This window comes from Mytilus edulis, chromosome 6 (assembly GCF_963676685.1).
Source record: "Mytilus edulis chromosome 6, xbMytEdul2.2, whole genome shotgun sequence".
Taxonomy (NCBI): domain Eukaryota; kingdom Metazoa; phylum Mollusca; class Bivalvia; order Mytilida; family Mytilidae; genus Mytilus; species Mytilus edulis.
In genome coordinates this window covers 54,815,501-54,839,850 of record NC_092349.1, presented here as the reverse complement: position 1 = coordinate 54,839,850, position 24,350 = coordinate 54,815,501, and the positions used below count along the sequence as shown (strand labels likewise).

The window sequence follows — 24,350 nt, the reverse complement described above, 5'->3', positions numbered from 1 at the left end:
ACATATGTTGTCAATCATGAAATCTAGCCTCTTTATAATGTCTGTTTGAAATAAAAAAAAAAATTACAAAGTAGGATTTATCCCTCCCTTAGAAAAAAAAATTGATTGGTTAACTTTTTTGCGCATCAATGTACTAGTTTTTAACCTGAGATTATATGCATTAGACAAAAGTAGATACTAGTAGCACACAGTGTAACTATGCAAATAATGTTTACAAATACATAAGTAAAAAGTATATGTTAGTTTAAAATAGAATTGCTTACTTTTGCCCAAGTGGATGATTCTGGTTCGTCAAGGAATAGCCAAAGTCTATGGCGTATTTTTCGAATTCCAGATGGTGATGCGTATTCTGAATGGTTCAGAGGAGAAAACACTGCCTTTAACATTTTGCTTACGTCTACCCTTTTATTATAACTTGATATAGTTTTGTGACAACATTCGGATATGTCAGTTAAATGTATCTTCCAAAATTCCAATTCAGTTTTCCATAACCAACCACAGAGATGATTTGGAAGATGAAGACAACCATTTCTGTAATAGTCCAGAATTGTGTTGAACAGTTCTGGATTCCGGTCGAAGTAGAATGATTTGTCGTCCTTGTTATAACAGTCTGATTCAAACGAAATTGACCCAAGAAGCGTGTCGGGATACTTTTGAACTGTTGATAGTCTTGTTGTAAACATTGTTCCACCGACGTTTATACGAACTGTGTCGTCGTCCATTGTAAGCCTGAAATAAACAAACAAATAATTTATACATTCGTATTAATATTTCATAAATTAAAGCAAATCCGAAGAAAACAACATTTAAAAAAAAATCAAACAAAAATATAAAACAATGATTGATAATGATGAACAAAGAAGGTTGGTATATGCAATTTGCATTTTTTTTTCTCTTTTTAACTGTAGTCGTAATAATATGTATAGGCCTTTTACATGGGATCACATTTACTGTTGCAGTACTTGAGAAAGGAGTATAACATTCGAAGTGTGCATTTTATATTCTGATAAACCGAAGGAAAACTGTTACAGGCAAAGACCTTTAGCAAATTCTCTCATTATTAGGTTTCATCAACTGTCTTTAAAAACACCTATGGGTTTATTGTTCCGATAATTTTTTCTTGTACTGTGTTTTTAGTTTCGCCATATATCCATATGATATGTGTTATACGATATCGAAAAGTTCATTTGCTTTCAATATTGACACTACTAACTGGAACACCTTACTTTGTAAAGATTGTTTATCTGACAAACACGTTTTGTTTTAATAATTTCTCTTTCATAACATCCTAAAGGAGTTTTTATCATTTAAACATTTTTGCGAAGCTGCATGTGTTTTTACACTATGGGACTTTTTTTCAAATATTCATAAATAAAAAAAAACGTCTTGTTATAATTTCCTGTATTATTAAAAAAATAAGGAGATGTGGTACTATAGCCAATGAGATAACACTGAATCAGAGAATAAGTGACGTAGAAGATAATTATCATTAATAGGTCACCGTTCGGCCATCTTCAACGCTGAGCAAAATTCATATCGAATAACTAGCTTAAAAAGGCCCCGAAATGACAAAAAAAATAACAATTTACTTAGAAAAACTACTAGGCAAATTTATGTACTAAACATTAAACAAATATGATGTACAGCAACAAAAGCAAAAAAAATAGTCATCTATTTAAATACAGGGTGCTGATCATGACTTGGGACAGACACATAGTTACTTAATGTGGTGGAAAAGGTAGGAGTCCAACATGTTCTGATATTGTCCCCGTTATTAAATCAAAAGCTGAAGATTTTGTAAAGTTTACAGAAATTAACAATAAAATCATTGAACTTGTAGAAAATGACTATATACGGACAATGACAAATTAGGAAAAAGTAACAACACTTCAGTGGTCAGCACCTTTAAATAAACTTTCATCCCATATTGTGTTTAATCCATTCAGTGGTTCTCTAAAAGAAGACATTTGTATACATGTATTGTCCATAGCGTCTTATGATAAACGAATTCCCTCGTTGACTTATAATACTCATTATTATACCTTACATATATTACAAACAATTCTATTGGATAACACCTAATCATGTGACATGGAATAATTCAGTTGATTTTCATTTGATTGCAAGGGAGGATGAATAACCCTTAAAATTCACACCAGCGGTGAATAACCCTATTATTCACCGGCGAATAACCTTTTGTGTGTCTAGATTTGCACTTGAGTTACCTCCCATGAAAATGACGTCACAGACGTAAATAAACAAAATGGCAGCGTACACGTTACACTTACAGCCCATCGAGAGACGAGGAAATATAAGGCTTTGGAAGTGAACAGAGTGCCAGCATCAAATGTTATCTCTCATAGAGTAACGGTCCTTTTCAGGGCCATCAATATTTTACAAAAAGATTCTACTTTTGTTGTACATTCGAGAAATTCTTAAACACTAATGTCAGAGATATTTTCAAACGTCATTTCCATTTGTTTGCCATGCAAAAATTATTATATTTACTGTTAGCGATCAAAAGGCCCATCCACTGTTAGTTCGGTATAATAAAACAAGTGTGGCCCCTTAGAATCGATGAATATCCAAAATTGTCAACCCTCAAAAGTTATTTCACTTCGGGCTGCGCCCTCAATGAAATAACCTTCTCGAGTTGACAATTTTGGATATTCACCTCTTCAATGGGCCATAATTGTATAATTTTTTTTTTCAATTTCTACGGAAAGAACCCGTGCACAAATGTAAGTCCAAGCCGTTGTATAATTTGCACCAGCACCACATTCCATTATTTTTACATGTATAAAAGACATACGAGTACTATTTTCTGTACGAGTTTGATGTTGATTTTGAATAAGTCTAAATAAAACATTAAATCTTAAGTACATGCACTACCTGATAGTCAAACTACTAGACTAAAGTTAACGTTTAGTGCATGTGTGCCTTATAGTAAAAGTATTGATGCTTGGGGTAACTTCGAACCCCGCTCGTGCGGGTGCACTCAACTCCAATCTTAATTGACTAGGATTGTCAGTTTTCCTATCGAATAAAGGTCGGTGATTTTCTGCGGGCACTCTGGCTTCCTCCACCAATTAAAACTGGCTTCCACAAAATAGCCTAAATGCGGTGCTTAAAAGTGACGTTTCCAAACACCAAAAATCAAATCAACTAAATCTACATACACAAAAATACACCTACCGTTCTAAATACCACGAACTGCAATGTTGATTCAAGAACAAACAAATCCCTTGCGCCTTAAATTAGTGATTTCACACTAATAAATATTTTTGATGATACAGATAACTGAAGCACGTCACGAAGTCACGAAGTTGAAACTTTAATATACTACACCAAATATTACTAATTATGAATTTCAAATGGTATTGTATTCGGCTTTTTCAAAACATTACATCAAGGATAATTATTATATTTACCTAGAGTTCGATAGCATAGAATACAAGAGCGGAATTCAAATAGCTCTACTAGGATATATTTACCTTGTTTTCGATAAAACGGAGAATACAAAAGACAAATTTCTAATGGGTTCCTTGTTTTTCATTTCTTAATACAAGTGGTTTAATAATCACTGTATAAAATATTTACATTGTCAAACTGTATTGGAATAATTTTACAAATCAATACTTCCATTTAGTCCATCAACAGAATATTTATTGAATAAAATCAAATCAAATAAAATTATTTATCATATACTTAGACTAAATAAGATATAAATTTTACCGTATGATAATAGCATTAAATTGACGTAAATTCCATATTTTTCGAATTGGTGCTTAGCGGGCTGATATGCAAAGTTATCACATGCTTGGATTGTTATCACATGCCTTTCCGTAACGTTATCACACGGCATTCCGGTAATACTCGGCCAATTCCGGAAAATACACCTCAATGCTACGTTTTCAGTGAAAAACATTAGAAAGTAGTGTACAAAACAATTACTTGAATACTGGAAAGTATATTGATTAAAATAATAAAAAAATGACAATAAAGAAAAAACCAAACTATTTAATAAATACATTTTTTAAGTTTTTCTGAAACATAATTTAGAAAGTTTCTTTAAAAAGTTGACTTTTCCAAACAATGATCATTCTGTATATTGTTAAATTATATTTTTGTCGATTCGTCCATATTAAAATGGCTTTTTTTTCTCTCTCTGTTGAGGCATATGATAGAAAGGTATCAATTTTGGGGTCCGACGGCCGTGAACTTTTTTACTCTTTAAACTTCGGGAACCACGTAAAAGGATCAACAAATGAATCTGTTATTTTTCTCTATTATTGAAGCATATGATAAAAAGATCATAACATGTTATTTTTCATATCGCATGTATTATCAGCCCTCGGTCAATATCACCCCTCGAGCCATGCGGCTCTTGGGCTGATATTGAACCTAGGGCTGATAATACATGCGATATGAAAAATGCCATGCAATAATCTGATATTATTAGTGAGGAATCCAAATATTGGATTGTTACCAAGACAAGCATGAAAATATTTACAAAACGCAAAATACAAAGTTAAAAAATTTTTATACCATATACATAGATTATAACATTGCATTTTTTCATATCAGACCCAATTTTCAGCCCTAGGTCATAAAACTAGCTCGAGAGCCGACAGGCTCGGGGGATAATTTTGAACATGGACTGATAGGGGTCTGATATGAAAAATGACATGTTATGTTATTTTTATCGTATACTTCAACAGAAGCCATACAAAATCAAAAACGGCTACGTATTTGCAAATTGTAAACACACGAAACAAATGCCCCTTTTTAGTTTGGGTTTAACTGCTGGAAACATTAGTTCCACGCACCAGCCAAACGTTGGAGAATAAGATACATCAAAAGGTCAACACATAATGAATTTGGCTATTTTGTACAAGCCGTGTTTGGTTGTAACGCTCATCACAATTCAGTGAACTCATGCATCTCTGGCTTTTTAATGTTTAGATTTCAGCGTTCCCTATAAGGTAAATAAAAAAAAAAAAAAAAAACACTTCAGGTGCAAATGTAAATGTTTACAATGTATTTCAGATTATCTTGTCTTTGAAAAGAAACTTGTATTGTTTTTTGCTCTTGGCATCAGAGAGTTAACCACATTTTGTCATGCAATTTTTTTAACATCGAAAGAGAAAAATATTTACCACATTTTTGTAAACAAAATGCTAACATCATTAAAAATAAAAATGTATTCTCATCTGAAAATGTTGTAGAACTAGAAAAAAATGTGTAGATTTATACGATACATATCATTGAAAGTCTGTCCTCCTGGTTAGAGGAACTGTAATAATATTATAATGTTATTTATTGTCACACATGCGAAACAAAATATGTATTATATATGAACTGTTATTTTCTCTGTAGCTATGTACTATAGTGTGTGATAACATTGTGTGAGGGAATTCGACGTTTGATGTACCACTGTTCACTCCAGTGCAATTTATGACAATACCACTGCATCAATCAGAATTATTTTTTTTGCAGTGTTTTAAGAAATGATTTTGCTTTGTTGTCGCGTATTATTTGTGAAACATTCAATGTTTTAAAAAGGCGAATTTTCTTTATAAAGTCAATGATTATGTTGACTTTTGAAGGCCAAACTTTCTACAGCCTTATATACGCTAATGAAAGATCCAAAAACTATACCAATACATAACGACATGTTTATGAAATTATAACAAATCTATTGGTTAACAAATTTTTACTCGTTATTGCAAAATAATGAACTTGATATATCTGACATTTTCTCCCTACCCAGTTTACCCCTATACATTTTTATGATGTGGACTGGTCATTGTTATTGAATCGTAGGCAATTTGATTGGATTAAGTTGTTATTAGTTTACCTTCAAACTTGTTTAATATGCTTTTCATACATGACTATTGATTAATTAGAACGTGCATGAATGTGTACGGTAACTAAAATGACCTTCAAACTGGACACTGGACGAGTCAATATTATGTTTTATCAATGAAAGTTAAGGTATGAAAGGTAAGAATTGCCACTTATTCGATTTTCACAAAATTTTCGGAATATACAGTTGAAAGGTTATTTTTTAAAAGCCTATTGTGAAGAGTAAAAAGAAAGTTTACAAATAATACGTTTTGTTCCATTAAACAAGTCATTTTCGTAAGAGAAATACCGAAATATATTTTACGCACGAATACGGCAGGTAAAATTATTATTTATCATAATAAAAAAAAGCATTTTTCAGTCTCATTGGAATATGTTGATTACAATTAATCCCAAACTTAAGAAGTAAGTAACTAAAGTCAAAATATGTCCGATCTGCCTATTTCTGCACATCAAAAGTCAATACGATCGTTTTAAAGTCAATTTCGTCTACCTCACAAAATCTTGTTAGGCACTATAATCAGTTCTTCAATACCTATTAATGTAACAATAGTGCATGTCATTGTACATTTACATTAAGTTTTAAATGTCCTATCATCGATCAATAAGCTTATTAAAGTATTAAAACAACACTGATGATGGGATTAATTTGGATTAAGTACATTAGACTAGTGATACGTATATAAGATTTCGGCATGTATATAGTTACATTAAGTAACATTTTGTGATTAAAAATAAACTTTAGAGGTATTAGAAGCAAGTGTTCTGAACGAATTATATAATTATATAAATTCGGATTTCAATACGTTAAGCGAGATCTGATTGTACATTTGAAATTGATTCCGAAAAACCTGGAATTGAAGATCAGCATGATCATCGCTATAACATACATGTTGTAGACCAAGAATTAAATTAAATCATAGTGATATTTATATTATCAAAAATCGATCTGGACTGCGAGCTTTTGAAAGCAAAAAATTTAAATTTAAGCTATTGTCGTAAAGTGGATGTAATAAACAACTGATCGAAAAATAAAATGTTAATTTGTTAAATTTTAAAACATTTTGTTAATGATCGACGATATTTAACATGGCGAGTGTGCACATTAACGTAGGTGGGACACTGTTTCAGACGAAATTATCTACTCTTCATAGATTTCCTGAAACACTGTTAGGATCTATAACAAGAACATCCGAATTTTACAATGAAGAAAATAAATACTTTTACTTTGATAGAAATCCAGAACTTTTTAATACTGTGTTGGACTATTATAGAAATGGTGTTATCCATCTTCCAACACATTTGTGCGGATGGTTATTGAAGTCTGAATTGGAGTTTTGGAGAATTCCTTTAACAGATATTTCGGAGTGTTGTTTCCAAACTTACATCAAATATGAAGAGAAAGAAGCTACAGCTGCAAAGCTAAGAGAAATATTTGCGACAAAACCATTAACAATGACACATTTACTTACTCCAATAAATAAAATTCGACACAAAGTATGGATGTTAATTGACGAACCTACCTCATCTACATATGCTAGGGTAAGTAACCGTTTAGCTGAATATGTGGTATGGGCTTTGCTCATTGTTGAAGGCGGTATGTTGACCTATGGTTGTTCATTTCTGTGTCATTTAATTCTCTTGTGGAGAGTTATGTCATTGGCATATATACCACATCTTCTTTTTTTATGTTTAAATTGTATTGAACCTGACACAGAGTTCCGCTTAAAGCTAGGTTTACACTGCCGATCAGATCAACTCGATGATCCCGATTGTCCGTTTTTCAACTACCAAGCTCAAGCAAATTCTAGATCGGGCCTGTTTACGACTTCTACCCGAGCGCCTACCGACTGTACACGACCATTCACGACTCCTTGATGTCTCTATCGCGACCCAATCCCGACAACAAAATGAATACTAATTCGATAATTCCGATCAATTTACGATCTTTACTCGACTGGCTAGACCAAATCAACTATTCACGATCTCGGCCTGATCTCGACCAGACGGTGAGACCAGATCGACCTGATCGTATATGGGTCGTAGGGATAATCTGGAATTGGTCGGGTATGGACATTTTTTGTATAAAAACGTCCGATATTTTTTATTTCCTGCCGCTTCGGAGTGGGCATTAAGTATTATCCTTGTCCGTCCGTACGAACGTACGTCCCAACATGACCCTTTTTAATGATATATATGCTAGCTGGGGCATTATACTCAGTAGAAGGTCCAAGTAAAATCGTACATTTAAAATATCTACATAGAAATAAAGCATTTGGATTTGTGGAGAAGGTGGTAAGAGCTCAGAGAGACAGGTTAATAACTGTGACGGAGCTTGTAGAGTGCAAAGAAGACGAAGAAGATGGTGTAGATATCAACAGGCGCCGTTCTAAGTGAGGCAGTGGCTTACACGACGACCACTGTGTGGGCAATGTGAGAGACTTGCACTAACTCAATAAAGAGGAACCCAATGCTTATGAAAGCATCATCATAGTGGACACTGATATGTTTTATTGCTCTTTTTTGGAGATGACACCACAAAATGAGATTTGTCTCTGGATTAGTACTTATGTAAAATAGCAATATACATAAACTTATCCATCCCCATTTCCTTGCTTTCTAACAAATAAAAGCGTACTGTTTGTCAAATATATACAACTTTAAAATTGAGAATGGAAATGGGGAATGTACCAAAGAGAAAACAACCCGGCCATAGAGCAGACAACAGCAGAAGGTCACCAACAGGTCTTCAATGAACGAGAAATTCTCGCACCCGGAGGCGTCCTTCAGCTGGCTCCTTAAAAAATATATACTGGTTCAGTGTAAAGGAGCAAAGACTTGTGTCCAGAATATGAACCAGTTACATATATCTATCAAGAGATCATGGGTGCATTTCTTTCTAACCAAAATTTGGCAAACGTTGTGTGCCGTTTGTTATAGTGTGTCAAACGTAACAGAAGTAGAAACAAATGCATCGTTTTATTTATAATAGAAGGGATTGAAATTTTGAATAATTATAGACAATGTTTTGAGTTATGACAAGCAAGAACACGTTAAGATAATTCTTTAAATACATGTACATGTTAAAGTTAGAAAGAAATGCAGCGTTTGAACTAACAAACGACGAACGACAAACTGTAGACGAATTTGCAGCGAGTGTATAGTTTGTTAAAGTTTATGAAACTTACAAAAGTATGTTAGAAACAAACGATAAAAACTTGTGCTCGCTGAACAGTTTGTAACGTTACTGTTAGAAAGAATTCGCACCAAATAAAAACATATTTGTCTTTCGTCTCATTTGTGTGTGAAATTACGTCAAAAAGTTCGATTGAAAAAAAAAACGACTGTAAGGTGACCTATAGTTGTTATTGATAATGTCTGTATCATTTGGTGTTCTGTGAAGAGCATGTACCATTGTCAATTGTACCACATCTTCTTTTTTATGCTACAAATATTTCTGGACAAACGGAAAATACGGACAGACAAAACAGAAAAAAAGCAAATTATAAAAAATAGTCATCAGCAGTGGAACAATTAATCTTATTGCACAATTACTTTAATATTTGAAAAACACGCCGGTTCCAACATTGCAGGATTTTCTTCCCTTCCGGAACATCTGAGATCATCCAAGGTTTTGTTGAGTTACGTGTTAATTACTAAGTTTTTAGTTTTCTATGTTATGTGGACTGCTGTTTGTCCTCTCGTCGGTTACCTTTTTCGCTATGGCTGTGTCGGTTTGTTTTCTACCTCTGAGCTGGATTGTTCCTTTGGTGTCTTTTGTCTCTCTTTTAAAATGTTACATTTTCTTGCAAAAGTTAAGACACGCACTGTACATGGAGGAATTTTTGTAGTTAAAAACAATGTTGCCAATATATTTTTGCGGAAGCATAGTTATGAGAGTTAATCAAATCTGCACAGACTTATAGAGAATCGTGTAACAATCACGTGTTATCGTGTATGGCCGAGTAGAGATCGAAGAGTGGTCAAATGTAGTCGCAAAGGGATCGGGTATTGGTCCAGTTGGTCGGGGATAATATAAAAATACAAGTCGCAGTGATCTGGAAGCGATCGGGCATTGGTCGATTTAATCTGGAATGGTCGGAAATTAGTCGAGCAAAGATCGAAATTATAGAGTACTGATTAGTAAACTTTTTGTATTCCGATCAAACTTGATCTCTATACACGATCCTTTCCCGATCAATTCGACCACTACTCGACGAATTATTGATCTCTTCTCGAGTGAGTTGCTTCTCGATCCTTACTAGAATGTTTTTGACATGTCAAAAGCTCTCGGGTAGACAGTCAGATCGATGACGAGCAAGGTAGACTATCCCAAACATTCATGTCGATTGAGTCAGACCAGTCTCCCGATCACGTAATTTGTCTTGATCGGGCTTGATCGAGTTGATCTGATCGGCAGTGTGAACCTAGCTTTACCCTGATGTTTGTCAAATTTCGACATCCGAGTATTAAAACTGTACTTGAGTACTCGACCTTCCGAGCGAGTACCCGAGTACTTGTTGCCATCACTATAAATACAGTATTAATATACATTGAATGAATTCTATACAGCTATGAGTGGCCATTCTATAGAGTTATAAGTGACCAATGTCGAATTGTCATGCGTTATAAACAAAAGAAGTTAATTAATTTCTCTTATCAAATTAGATAAGATGCAGTATGATTGCCAAGAAAACATACTTCTATCATAGTCACGATCTGTTATTAAACATGATAGGTCAATGTACGGACTTCAACACAAAGAAGTAGCTCACACCGAACAGCAAGCTATAGGGATCATAAATGACTAGACTAGTGTAAAACAATTAAAGCAGCCAATTTTGTGAAATGTAGAGGTTACAATGTTTTTTTCGGGACAATATTCAATATGCATGCTGTAACCATACAATAGTATAATGATCATAGTCGTTTTATCATACTAAACATTTCAGATTCTAATCATTTATTTTTTTATTTCTTACTTATTTTAATATAAAACATAACTAGTATATATATGTACATGTATTATCTAATTTTGTAGGTTTTCAGCATTATATACCTAATAATAGTTATTGTGTCAGCAACTATTCCATGCCTGGAAACACATCCAAACCTCCGGATACATCTGTACAATGATACAACGATTTACTGGTTCTTCCTCTTAACTCCTGACACATGGGTCAATACCGATAATCCGAAAGAAATCATGTTTACCACTACGCTAGAACCGAGTTGGATGTTCGAATTGAACGTGTGTATTATCATTTTCTTCACACTTGAATCTTTAGTACGGTTTATAACGTGTCCATCGAAATGCCGATTTTTCTTGGAATGGTTGAATATTCTTGATACATTTTTAAACATAACAATGTGGTCACGCTTTATGGTTGATATGTTTATGAACGTTGATGCTGTACTTGAGAAAAAGTTTGAAAGCTTGATGTACTTTTACAGTTTTTGTTCCGCTGCTTCCGTATTGCGCTTACTCAAGTTTTTTAGAGTTGCGAAACAGTACAACAGTTTGCGAGTATTATTTTTGGCGGTGAAAGCAAGTGCCAAGGAATTGGGTCTACTTCTGCTGACGTTTCTTATAGTAGCTTGGGTATTTTCAAATTTAATTTACTATGCAGAAATCAATGAACCAGATACATTTCCAAATATGTTGGATGGACTATGGTGGGCAGTGGTTACCATGACTACTGTAGGGTACGGTGATATGTATCCAACAGGGGCTTTGGGTCGTATAGTAGGGGCGATGTGTGCTATGTGTGGATTACTAGTTATAGCTATGCCAATAGCTGTCATTGCAGGGAACTTTGATGATCTGTACAAAAAAAATAATGAACGAGAAAGCTATAACGAGATTCAGAAAGAGAAGGAAACAGAAAGAAAACAATCAACTAATTCCATCACTTCCAAAGATAACAAAATAGTTCCGTTCGATAAGTCAAAATTGGATAGTAATAATAAACCATTTCCGTCCATAGAAAGGTGAGAAATGAACATGGATTGTGCATTATCTGTTTCACGTTTAAATAGATTTGAAAATTTAAAATACACGAATATGGTTCAGAATGTGTAATTGTTTTTAAACTGCAAGCTAACATTGTAGGAACATTTTCAATCTATAAGTACTAAAATCAGGAAAAATGTGTTTGGTATTTCTCTATGCTACGTACGGATACTGTTTCTACAAAGGCTTGAACCTAAAGGTATACATGTATCGACTTACTCAATATTGAGCGAAAATATTCTAGTAGTCCATTATATATAATAGTGAATAAAATTAAAACCTTTTATGAGTTGATTGATATACAATTAAAACGCATCAATCCTGTTTAATGTTTTGTGTATTTAAACATTCAGACAATTTTTTGAACTGGTTTTACATAATAAAAATATCATCATTAATTTTATCGACTTACTCAATATTGAGCGAAAATATTCTGGTAGTCCATGCATTATATATAATAGTGAATAAAGATTTTATGAGTTGATTGATATACAATTAATACGCATCAATCCTGTTTAATGTTTTGTGTATTTAAACATTCAGTCAATATTTTGAATTGGTTTTACATAATAAAAATATCATCATTAATTTTAAATTTCAACGTTTAATCATTAATATCTTTTTTTCATCAAGCAGTCGTCATTATTTTAGGTCCATGTCATTTGTCTCAGAATTGAGTTTTTACCTGTACCGTTAATAGCTTTTTTTGTGTTTTTCTTTGATCGTTTATTTGTGATAGTTTTGAGTTTCACTCTTCTCGCTTAAGATAGAAATTTATCGTCAGAAACTTGTTAATGTAAACATCAACGACGTCACAGGCACATCAGCGATAAGCAGATTGAAAACCATGATGTTTCTCAGCCACATCTAATCTCAAATGAGAAACAACCTCTTCGTTTGAAAACAATCGATATCCAATAAACCTTGTATAAAAGTAGACAGAAGAACAAAATTATGAGATAAGTGCCAGTTTTTGATGCCCCACCTAAGCTAATAGAGGAGCATTATGTTTTCTGGTCTGTGCGTCCGTCCGTCCTTTCATTCGTTCGTTCGTCCGTCTGTCCCGCTTCAGGTTAAAGTTTTTGCTCAAAGTAGTTTTTTATTTGCTGGTCTGTGCGTCCGTCCGTTCGTTTGTTCGTTCGTCTGCCCACTTCAGGTTAAAGTTTTTGGTCGAGGTCGTTTATATGAAGTTGAAGTCCAATAAACTTGAAACTTAGTACACATGCATGTTCCTTATAATATGATCTTACTAATTTTTATGCCAAATTGTAAATTTTACCCCAATTTCACAGTTCACTGAACATAGAAAAATGATAGTGCAAGTTTCAGGTTAAAGTTTTTGGTCATTGTAGTTTTTGATGAAGTTTAAGTCTAATCAACTTGAAACTTATATAATTAGTACACATGTTCCTAATGATATGATCTTACTAATTCAATTGGCATATTAGATTTTTTATCCAAATTTCACGGTCCACTGAACTTAGAACATGATAATACGAGTGGGGCATCCGTGTACTATGGACACATTCTTGTTCATACATTTTTGGGCTTTTATGAACCTGATGCTATCGATTCAGAATATAGATCTATGCTCAAGTGTTAAAAGGGTTATATGGGACATCCCGTTAGTCCGACAGCCCATTATTCCGACAATGCATTTTGTCATAAGTTTAAAGGTACATTTTCTCTAAAAGACCACACTGTTCTCGAAAATATTGCTTATAAAAACACATGCTTATGGCATCTACTGTTTGCTTATTCCATGTTCGGTTTTTTTTTCGTTATATTTTGAGAGTTTGTTTGTCTGTTGTCTAATGATTTTTCTGTTCTTAACTTTATCTTCGGTTTTCCCAATTTCGTAACAAGAGAGTGAGCTTGAGATTTTACCATTGTTATAACATATTAACTACAAACTTAGTAAACACATACATCGGAGTAAGATATCCATACCCGTACTCTTTGATCGAAACACTTTCAATCATTTTAGCAAAATCCACTGGAGGTCAATATATAAGTTTTAAGTCTATTGTTTGTTCATGTGTAATGCAAAAATAGGGACAGTTTGTAATCCACGTTGTATGCTACACGTGAGCAAAAATGTCTTAGGTTGAATGTTCTTTATATATTCTAATCCTCTAATTAGCGGAGCGGATTGGTAATATTGGAGCCACACAATATCCAATATACATAACCTATTCTGTATTTTATAAAGCAAATTATATTCTGACCCCGTCAAATATGTTGAAAATAGTTTGATGAGAATATGTATGAATATTTTCCTGTATACAACGTACATGTAATTCGAATTCTGCGTATATATACACAATTAAAATTCTGTATAATCTGTACTTGCGTATGCAAAGAATTCTAACGTCATAATTCCGAATAAACGAAATTTATCCATTCGCAAATACATGTAGTTCTGTATATCCGCTTTTTATATTTTGTATGTTGGACTAATGGATTGTCGGATTACAGGACGGGTCTGTCGGATCAATGGATCGTGGGACTAATGAGCTGTCGGTTTATTGGGCTATGCGAAAAAAGGTCTGTTATGAACGTACATAATATATATTCTGCAATACATATACATGTACATTGTATCAGTCAGTCTTATGTACACCAGAATCTGACATATTTAACGTGCAGAAATAACAGACAGTCCTTTATCAAATGGCAAAATCAAAAATTCAAAAACTTCCATATTCCTAACTTGGTATAGGCATTTCCTAATGTAGAAAATGGTTGATTATCCTGATTTTATAGCTATCTGTCTTAAACAACATTCGCGAGTCATCATAGCTACATGTATACATATACAACCATGATCAATGTCACTATTGTACCATTGAAAAGGTCCACGTTTTAAAAAGTAAATCGTATTTGTCATGATTTATGTTTCATTTCATTCAAAAAATTTACAAAATAGTCTGCTACCAACAAGGTTGAATTTTGATAAAACAAATACAGTGATTTAATTTATGATTTTGTTAGGATAAGTAAAAGCTTTCGAAATGGCATGATACACAATAACTATTTAAATAAACCTTTTAAATAAACGTTATTTTAAAATCGCTTAATTCTGTAACAAAACATAATTATGATCAAACGTGAAAATTTTTAATTCTGTAACAACGAATAAGTTCAATAAAGCGGACAAATACCTTGTGTTCGTGGAACATACAAGTCTTAATATTGAACCGAATGAAACTTGGCGATAAATTGAATGTTTGTTTTGCGTCTAATGACAACATAAATCAGAAAAGAAATTCACAAACATTAATTATTAAATATCCAGTAAGTCGGCTCAGCATCGTATGTAATCCGGACGGAAGGTAGAGGACTTGACCTTTCACTGAAAATCGTGACATACAGAATTATTGCAATATATTGGCGTGCAAAATTTCAACTGTGGAATCCGCCGAGTTAACGTTCCATTTCAAAGATGACGTGGCCGTGTATTTAACATCCTGCACAATAACTACACCTGTACAAATTGTCCGATTCAAATTAAAAAAAAACGTCAAAACTAAGTGACTGCCATAATTTAATTTCTACCTCTGTAAAGGGTCAGCTGCCTGCACAGCAGAATGAATAAAAGTACTGAAGTACTGAACATCGGATGACCACAAGTTCTTTATACCGGCAAGTGAGGTACAGAGATATATTTTTTTCTGAGACAAGTTCGTGTATGGATGACCATGGAAGTATTATATTGTCAATATAATACTTCCATGGGATGACGAATAAATGACAAGGAATTCAACCTCAACGTCATATTTATTATATTGTAGTGATACAAATCAGTATGCTCTGGTTTGTTGTTATATATTATATAAATATTTTTATATAAGTGTTACATGTCTATATAATGTTCATCCTTTGTATATATCATTATATTTTACTATCTTAATAGAGCAGTGCAAGTGCATGGTGGACACTCTTTAGCAATAATTCGATTTTTCTAATAGATTGGATTTGCGTAGGCATTCATATTTTCCCGCAAAACGTTCTTGAGGTATTTTCCCGCATGCGTTAACACAATTTGTCTGTACGTGTGCATAGATATTAAAGACTATTTTACATATACATTGTATATTTCTAACGACAAAACATTTTCATATTATTGATTTATGTTCTAAAAAAAATGTGTTAATGTACATGTATGCATTGAAGAAATGAATTTATTACATATACTAGCGATAAGGAAGGGAATTTTCACTCGATATTTGATAATGTCCGCGTATTTATATGATCGGTTACTAGTCAAAAACGAAAGTCAAATCTCTGGCAACAATACATCGCAAAGCCCTCACGGTCATTGCGATGTAAAAAAAAAAAAACTATAAAAGTTTCGATGTTGATAAATTTAATAATGATATAGCTTAAAATAAGATTGTTATTGTACATGTAGATGGAGTAACAACTGCAGAAAGGCAAACGAGATCTACCATACATAATTTATGACAACAATTTATTAGCACTCTAAACAAACACGCACTTTTAGGTATCCCAGAAAAAATCATCTTCCTTGTGTGAGTGGAGAATTACAAAAAGCCATCTATTGAAAACGCATGCTATTTTTTTAGAACACCAAAAACGAAATAAGCATACATGGGGAAAATTCAGACAAAAAAGTAATTTGGTAAATAAGTTAAAATGAAATCTATGAAAATATGTTTTAAGAACGCTGTTCTGGAGGATCAAAGCTGCTGATTTTTTGGGAAAACTGCCAACCTTTTCTGTATAAAGAAATGCACATACCAAGTTTGAAAGACTATTTAACTGGAAGAAAGTAAAATAATAAATAATTCAAAAGATGTATCAGATATTTTAAATGAATATTTTGTTACTGTTGCTGAGAAAACAGATACAAAATTTGAATTTCAAAAGGTGGCACCAGATAAGGTGGAAAAAAAAAAAATAAAGTAAATGTGAAAAAACAACAGGAGCAGATAGGATATCAGCAAAGATAGTTAAAACAAGTAAATCTGTACTTGCACCTCAGCTTACCAGTTTTATAAATTTGACTGTAGACACGGATATATTTCCAGTTCAAATGAAAGAAGCACAAGTTACACCCTTACAAAAACAGAACGACCCACTACAGAAATCAAACTGAGACCAGTCAGTGTGTTACTTTTTTTACCGAAGATCTATCAATAGATATTTGAAATACAGTTTTATGACCTTATGACCTCTTTGATTCCACTTTTAATCCTTATATATGACTCTGCTTTCCGTAGAGGACGCGGATGCCAGACTACGCTGCTCAAATTACTGGGAGACTATCGTTAAGCGCTAGACAAATGGTATACAGCTGCAGTTATTATGGATTTATCAAAAGCGTTTGACAGTTTACCTCATGGTATTTTATTAGATGACTTTTAAGGATATGGCATATGGTGTTTCTTCATATTTTATATCTTCATATCTTTCTGACAGAAACCAGCAAATTTAAATTAAGTGTTCTAAGTAGCTGGGCTGCCCTCCAAAAAGGGGTACCGCAAGGTTCTATATTAGGTCCCTTTTGTTTAATGCATTCATAAACGATACTTTATTTATTTTTTAAACATAGTACGTTATACAATTATGCTGATAACAATACTCTGTTTTTAGCAGTCCTGATAATGACCATCTTATATCTATATTAGAATCAGAGCGCTGATTGATTGGTAAACAAAAATTAAAATGCAGTCAATTCCTGTAAATTTCAAGTTATTGTGGTAAGGAAAGGACTTTAAAGGGCGTGTGAAGAAAGGCAATACACCAGCTGAATGTTTTCAAGAGAATTGGGTCCTATTTAGCCAGATTGAATAAACTTGCAATAGTACATACTTCTAGTACTTTCATTTTGAGTAATTTTAATGTTTGCCCTTTAGCTCAGCATTATTGTACAAAGAAAAATTCTTTAAAACGGTGGGAAAAACAAGAGAGAGAATTAAGATTCATATACATTGTTTTTTACGAAGACTATTTATTCTCCTCTGAATCTCTTCTTGAAACCGCGAAGGCTCCAACCTTACAAGGGAGGCGCAACAGGACATTGGCGCTTGAAACTTTCTAAAAATAATATGGCTCCTTTTTTGCAATTTTACTTCAAATTAAAAACACTCAATATTCTTGTAGATACCTTAACAGTAACAATATGGAAAAACCACAGGTATGACTTACCTCATATGGAAAGAAATCTTTCTGCTTTTTTTTTTAGGTTGTTGTTGAAATTATACTGAGTTTGTGTCACAGACGGATACCAAAAAAATAAATATATTAGAACACTATGACACGCAATTAAGAAGACAAACCACGTCAGCACCTAGAATCTATACATCAAGACCATCGTGTATTATTTTTGAATTTCATACGGAATATGTTTCAACAATGTATTGGTATCTTCCGTTGTACCTGTTTACAAAAAGGACGAGACAAAACCCTGGTTGGTCAACTTTCTGCTAGGATACTAGTGACGTATTACAAAACTGAGAAGCAGCTTCACGTCCTTGAATTCGAACGATTTCAGAAATGTATATCCCATTCGTCAAAATTTCAGAGAAGCTGCTATTTAGTATCTCTCAACAAATGTTTCTCGTACATGTATATGTATACTGTAAAGTGGGCGTAGAAAATCCGTAAATACGTCACTAGTATCCTAGCAGAAAGTTGACCAACCAGGGTTTTGTCTCGTCCTTTTTGTAAACAGGTACAACGGATGATACCAATACATTGTTGAAACATATTCCGTATATAATTCAAAAATAATACACGATGGTCTTGATGTATAGATTCTAGGTGCTGACGTGGTTTGTCTTCTTAATTGCGTGTCATAGTGTTCTAATATATTTATTTTGTAAATTATTACTTTTACTGTTTAGTCTATGTTTGGTTATATCCATTAAACGTGGCTCAGAACTTACACATCCTGTCGTTGTGTTGTTGTAATATGGTAAATTTTTGTTTTGCTTTGTGTTTTGTTTGTATGACCTTTTTTTTTTATTGTTGACTTGTTTGTTTGCTATTGTAGTGATTACGATTTGTCTACAGTATATCTCTGTTAATCTCCACAGAATGTATTTCATCCTCAGATCTCCCTTAATGTTGTTATAAGAATTTCATAAATTATTTCAGTTAATTAATATATATGGTAAGCCATGTATTTTTGTCGTAAGCATGGTAAAGGCAATTAATGGTACATTATTCGACTGGAATATTTTCTAATGTTTTGAGTGGTGATATATAATCTCCTGTTAATGATTTCAGACGAAGCAAAGTAAAAATAAGAAAAGAACGTGCATGTGGTTGTCTATAATCCACTTAAGGTTTATAACCCCTTCTGTAGCCATTTTTGTACGAATTTTCCAAACTTCAATTGTATCAAAACTACAGATGTAATGAATAATAGAGATAGACCATTTTGTACATACACCAAGGGGAAACTTGATGCAAAGCATTATCATTTATTGTTTCATTGCATTTAATAGAAAAAGAGTACTTTGTGGCAAATAAACCAAGATTTTTATAGAAAATCCACAGCCTTTTTTACAGAGATTTTTGTTATAAAATTTGAAATATAGATTACTAACTTGCTTTTCTATGATGTGCTAGTGTTTATTTTTTTTTTAAAAGTTCTAAGCCACCTGTAAATTCCAAAATACCTCGTGCTAAGTCACCAACCTCGAGCGTACCCTAAAAGGTGTACTTGATTTGGTTCATATTTTAATTTGTTTTAACCAATAGCTACATTAATAAACTCTTTTTAAAGAAATCAATGCTAGCACTGCATGCAATAATCTTATATCTATCAGTCCTGAAATTGCCAAGTATGAGGGTACAAGGATAAATGCTGTGGATTTTTTATAAAATTTCCATATGTTTAGCATTGAATCAACATAAGGGTACATACTCCTTAAACGTTTGTGAAAAACGGTAATTCTTACAACAAGAAGAGATAAGATCATGGCATATTGTATCTCATTTCAGAGAAGTTCAGTCATGAGTTCCACATGGTAATACTAGGACCTCTCCTTTTATAAAATGTACCAATGAATTATCTCTCTTGTAAATGCTTAAAATAGTAATATTGCCAATTATACAAGCTACAAAAAAGGTTACAAGCTTAAGGATCATTTTGAATGCAGGTTTTATATTTATTGAAAAGTTTGTATTCTTATGCAGGGCGGATTGATTGATTTATTAACTATGTAAACTTCTGTAAATAAATCACTTTTTTTTAATTGTGTTCTATGATTTTGGAAGAGATATGTTCGAAAAACTAAACCATTTAGGGAGCTACCATTTGATAATTATTGGGGAGGGGAGGACGAAATTTGATAAAAGTCAGGATGAACAACTTGACAAAAAAACAAGTCAGGATGACAGTTTATGTAAAAAATAGTCAGGATAATTTTAGCCCCCATCCCCTCATAAACATCAAATGGTAGCTACCTTATTTTCAAGACATATAATCACATCAGCATTGCTTCATATAAGTGAAATAATTCACAATGCAATAATAACAAATTTATGCACATAATGAAAGAACATGATTTCCTGAACAATATGTATACAGAAGACACACGGAATAACTAGTTATATATACAATCCTATTTATACAATTTGATTCTTTTTCCATATAAATTATACGCCTCATCCGGGCCTCAGCATCAATATTCACTCCCCTACTTTTTTTTAAATTCAATAACCGGAAACTATATTGACCTTTAATAGGAAGTTTTACTTTCTAAATTGTTACATTATTTGAATAACCTCAAACTGAATAGTTGTATGGCATTTTTTTTACCTGTTTATTCCTAATCCATTGATCACTTGTTAGCTGGGATAATGCTTGATATATTGCATGCAGTTTTTGATGCTTTTTGTTTCTTGCTCATTTGCACATTAGCGTAAGCCTCACGTTCTTCATTTTGCCTACATAAGTTATCAAAATTACCCGCAATGATCGCTATTGGCATAGCCAACACTAATAATCCACACAAACTACAAAGAACTCCAACTACCTTTCCTAGTGGACCAACAGGGTAAACATCTCCATAACCGACAGTCGTCATCGTTACAACTGACCACCAAAAGCCGACTAACATATTTGGGAACGAATCTGGTTCTCTTATTTCTGTGTAATAAATCAAGTTTGCAAACATCCATCCAAAGACTAAAAATGTGATCAAAAGCAACAACAGCTCTTTTACACTGTCTTTTATTGTTATAAACAATATCCGTAGGCTACTGTACTGTTTTGCCAGTCGAAAAAATCTTAAGAGACGCAGCACAGATACTGCTTCACAAAAGCAAAGAAAGTAAGCCAATTGTATGTTAGTTATCAAGTCATTACCGTAGTTTTCTATGACTTCATACCGTATCCACATAATGACAAACAAGTAAATATCCAAAATATTGAGCCATTCTTTCAAAAACCGTTTCTTGGCTGGACATGTAAGAAAACGTAATATTGTCTCCATTGAAAAGAAGAAATTTACTGCTAAAGTCGTTTTATTCAGCCAATTAGGCTGTTCGCTGGTTGCTAAATTCATCTCTTTTGAATTATCTACGTTCATCCAAAATGTTAAGTTTATAAACTCAGCCTTCTTCAAAAATGCATCGGTGCCTGTGTGTTCTATACGAATGCCCGGATGTGTTATCAAACATGGTAAACTTGCAGAAATCAAAACTATGATTAAATATACGAAACTGAAAACCTAAAAGAAAATACAAAACAATGAACATTAAAAACAACTTTTCACATAGATATTGTGTGCCTCCTCCGCATACAACCAAATTATGCATAATTATATTTTTACTTTTTAATGATTTATAGGATTTCTTAGTTAAGTCAAATGCAAAAACAATTCTTATATCATTTGCATATCTATAAATACTTGAATTGGATTGGTCAATTAGAATTTTTCTCTTGGTTTACACTTTGATAAACCATGTTTCCGAAACTACTTTCGTAATCTATTCATGCGCGATACACATTCTTGCAAGGATACTGGGATTTTCAGCAAATTGAGATTATAAAACAATTTGCATAACAGTTGTTTCCATTCGAATGCATATATAACAAACAAACAAACAAAAAAATTACGCGAAATTTCATGAAGGATTTGGCGAATTTACGTCATGGCAAAACACGACGTCACACGAATGAAAATTTTTAAGGGAAAGATTATTTCGTTACGTGTACGCTTCGCATTCGGATAATATCTAATTAAAATGAAATTTTTGAGGTAGGTGCTATTTCATTTTAGATTCTGATGCATTTATCGGACATTTATGGTTTTTTTTAGAAAGTCAAGATGGCGACGTACTCCTTAGTTACGACATGCAATTGCGCTTTTGATGATAAATATAGTAGCCGTCAAACAAATAATGTAAATTAATAATGGCGTATGTTTGGCTGACGAATTACAAGGATTAAACACATTTTTCTAGATATTATTGATGTGTAAACCGGGTCTCTTACTCACCAACTTAACATAAAAGTCCCATCGGATTTTGATTCAGTTTGTGAGTTAATCACCCCGGTTTACACATCAATAACCTCTAGAAAAAACGTGTTTAATCCTATATTATTGGTTGATTTTATTGTTTATATTATGTCATATTCAGAGAATCTACGTCTTACTTTACACTGAAATGTCGGTCTGGTTAAATCATATCGGAGAACTTGTTTTTCAATAGACTGTCGGCATTCCAATTGGAACAAATTTTACCCTCTTCTTGCCGACTTGTTTCTTTATTATTATGAAGCTAACTTCATACAGGAACTTCTTAGGAAGAAAGATAAGAAGTTAGCAATATCCTTTAACTCTACTTTCCGCTATATAGATGATGTTCTTTCATTAAATAATTCAAAATTTGGTGACTATGTTGAATGCATCTATCCCATCGAACTAGAGATAAAGGATACTACAGATACCGTTAAGTCCGCCTCATATCTTGACTTACATCTACAAATTGACAATAAGGGTCGGTTGAAAACAAAACTTTACGACAAAACAGATGATTTCAGCTTTCCAATTGTGAACTTTCCATTTCTAAGTAGCAACACTACAGTAACACCTGCGGCATACAATGTATATGCATACAGGAAAGATATTTCTCACAAAAAAAAGTAAAAACACAAAAATACTGAACTCCGAGGAAAATTCAAAAAGGAAAATCAAAAATCAAAAGGCAAAATCAAAAGTCCAAACACATCAAACGAATGAATAACAACTGTCATATTCCTGACTTGGTACAGGCATTTTCTAATGTAGAAAATGGTGGATTGAACCTGGTTTTATAGCTAGCTAAACCTCTCACAATTGATACTATATTCCCGCGCTGGCATTTCCTATCATGATTTTCTTAATAGAGAGTTGCTGCTCACAAGCAAACTATTAAACCAAGAGTTTCAAATGGTGAAGTTGAATCTTGAATCATCCCTTCGTAAATTTTACGGACGCCATCACGAGTTGGTTGACCGTTATGGATTAACCGTTTTACAAATGATATCGGATATGTTCCTTACGTCGTAACTACAATCCCCTTCCCTTTCATGAATGTGACCTACCGAATTAGACTATTTACCAAATTTGTTATCACATAAGCAACACGACGGTGCCACATGTGAAGCATGATCTGCTTACCCTTCTGGAGCACCTGAGATCACCCCTAGTGTTTGGTGGGGTTCGTGTCGCTTATTCTTTAGTTTTCTATGTTGTGTCATGTGTGCTATTATTTGTCTGTTTGTCTTTATCATTTTTAGCCATGGCTTTGTCAGTTTATTTCGATTTCTGAGTTTGACTGTCCCTCTGGTATCTTTTGTCCCTCTTCAATCGCTAGTGCATTTTCAAACACAATTTAAGGATCGTCCAGTCTATTTTTGCTTAAGAGACGTTCCCATCTGTACAATATTCAAAATTGTTTTCTAACTGGGTGGATGAAGTAATATGTTTTCCAATATGACTTTGCTATATGTTTTAAAATGTGATTTGATTGGTGTCTGTTTGAGGTAATTCAAACACATTTTTAAAAGTAAATATACTTGAGAAAGGAAACGTTGAAAGTGTCAACGATACACCAAAGAAATTAAAAACAAAAACCGAAGGCCACCGATGATTGGTCTGCAACGCAGCAAGAAAATCCCAATAGATCGATTTAATGACTTTACAACTTTAACTATATCATGTATATTCCTCCGGAATAAGTCTTTTTAAAAGTTTTGTGAGCTTTCGAGTTGTCAAAATGACATATTTAGTGTTTCGTATAAAATATAACCATTGCAGATGCAATTTGACAAACTTGAACGTATAAAATTTGATTGATAGCTTTAGTAAAGACTGACATTGAAACGGTTTAATCAATGGTCCTAAGCGTATGAGAAATTGTGCATTCAAATTACCATCAGCTCGAAGTTAATATTTATCTAACTAACATCGTATGTAAAATCTAATATTGAAAGTTTACAAAA

At 33.1% G+C, this 24,350-nt stretch overlaps 1 protein-coding gene across 1 annotated transcript; it reads left to right on the top strand.

Moving 5' to 3' along the window:
• The first annotated feature begins 6,702 nt into the window (after positions 1–6,702).
• Positions 6,703–12,141, top strand: LOC139526487 (potassium voltage-gated channel protein Shaw-like). The gene is made up of 2 exons (XM_071321640.1): positions 6,703–7,410; positions 10,910–12,141. The coding sequence occupies exons 1-2, from the start codon at positions 6,958–6,960 to the stop codon at positions 11,861–11,863; spliced, it is 1,407 nt and encodes a 468-aa protein (XP_071177741.1). The 5' UTR covers positions 6,703–6,957; the 3' UTR covers positions 11,864–12,141.
• Positions 12,142–24,350: the final 12,209 nt, after the last annotated feature.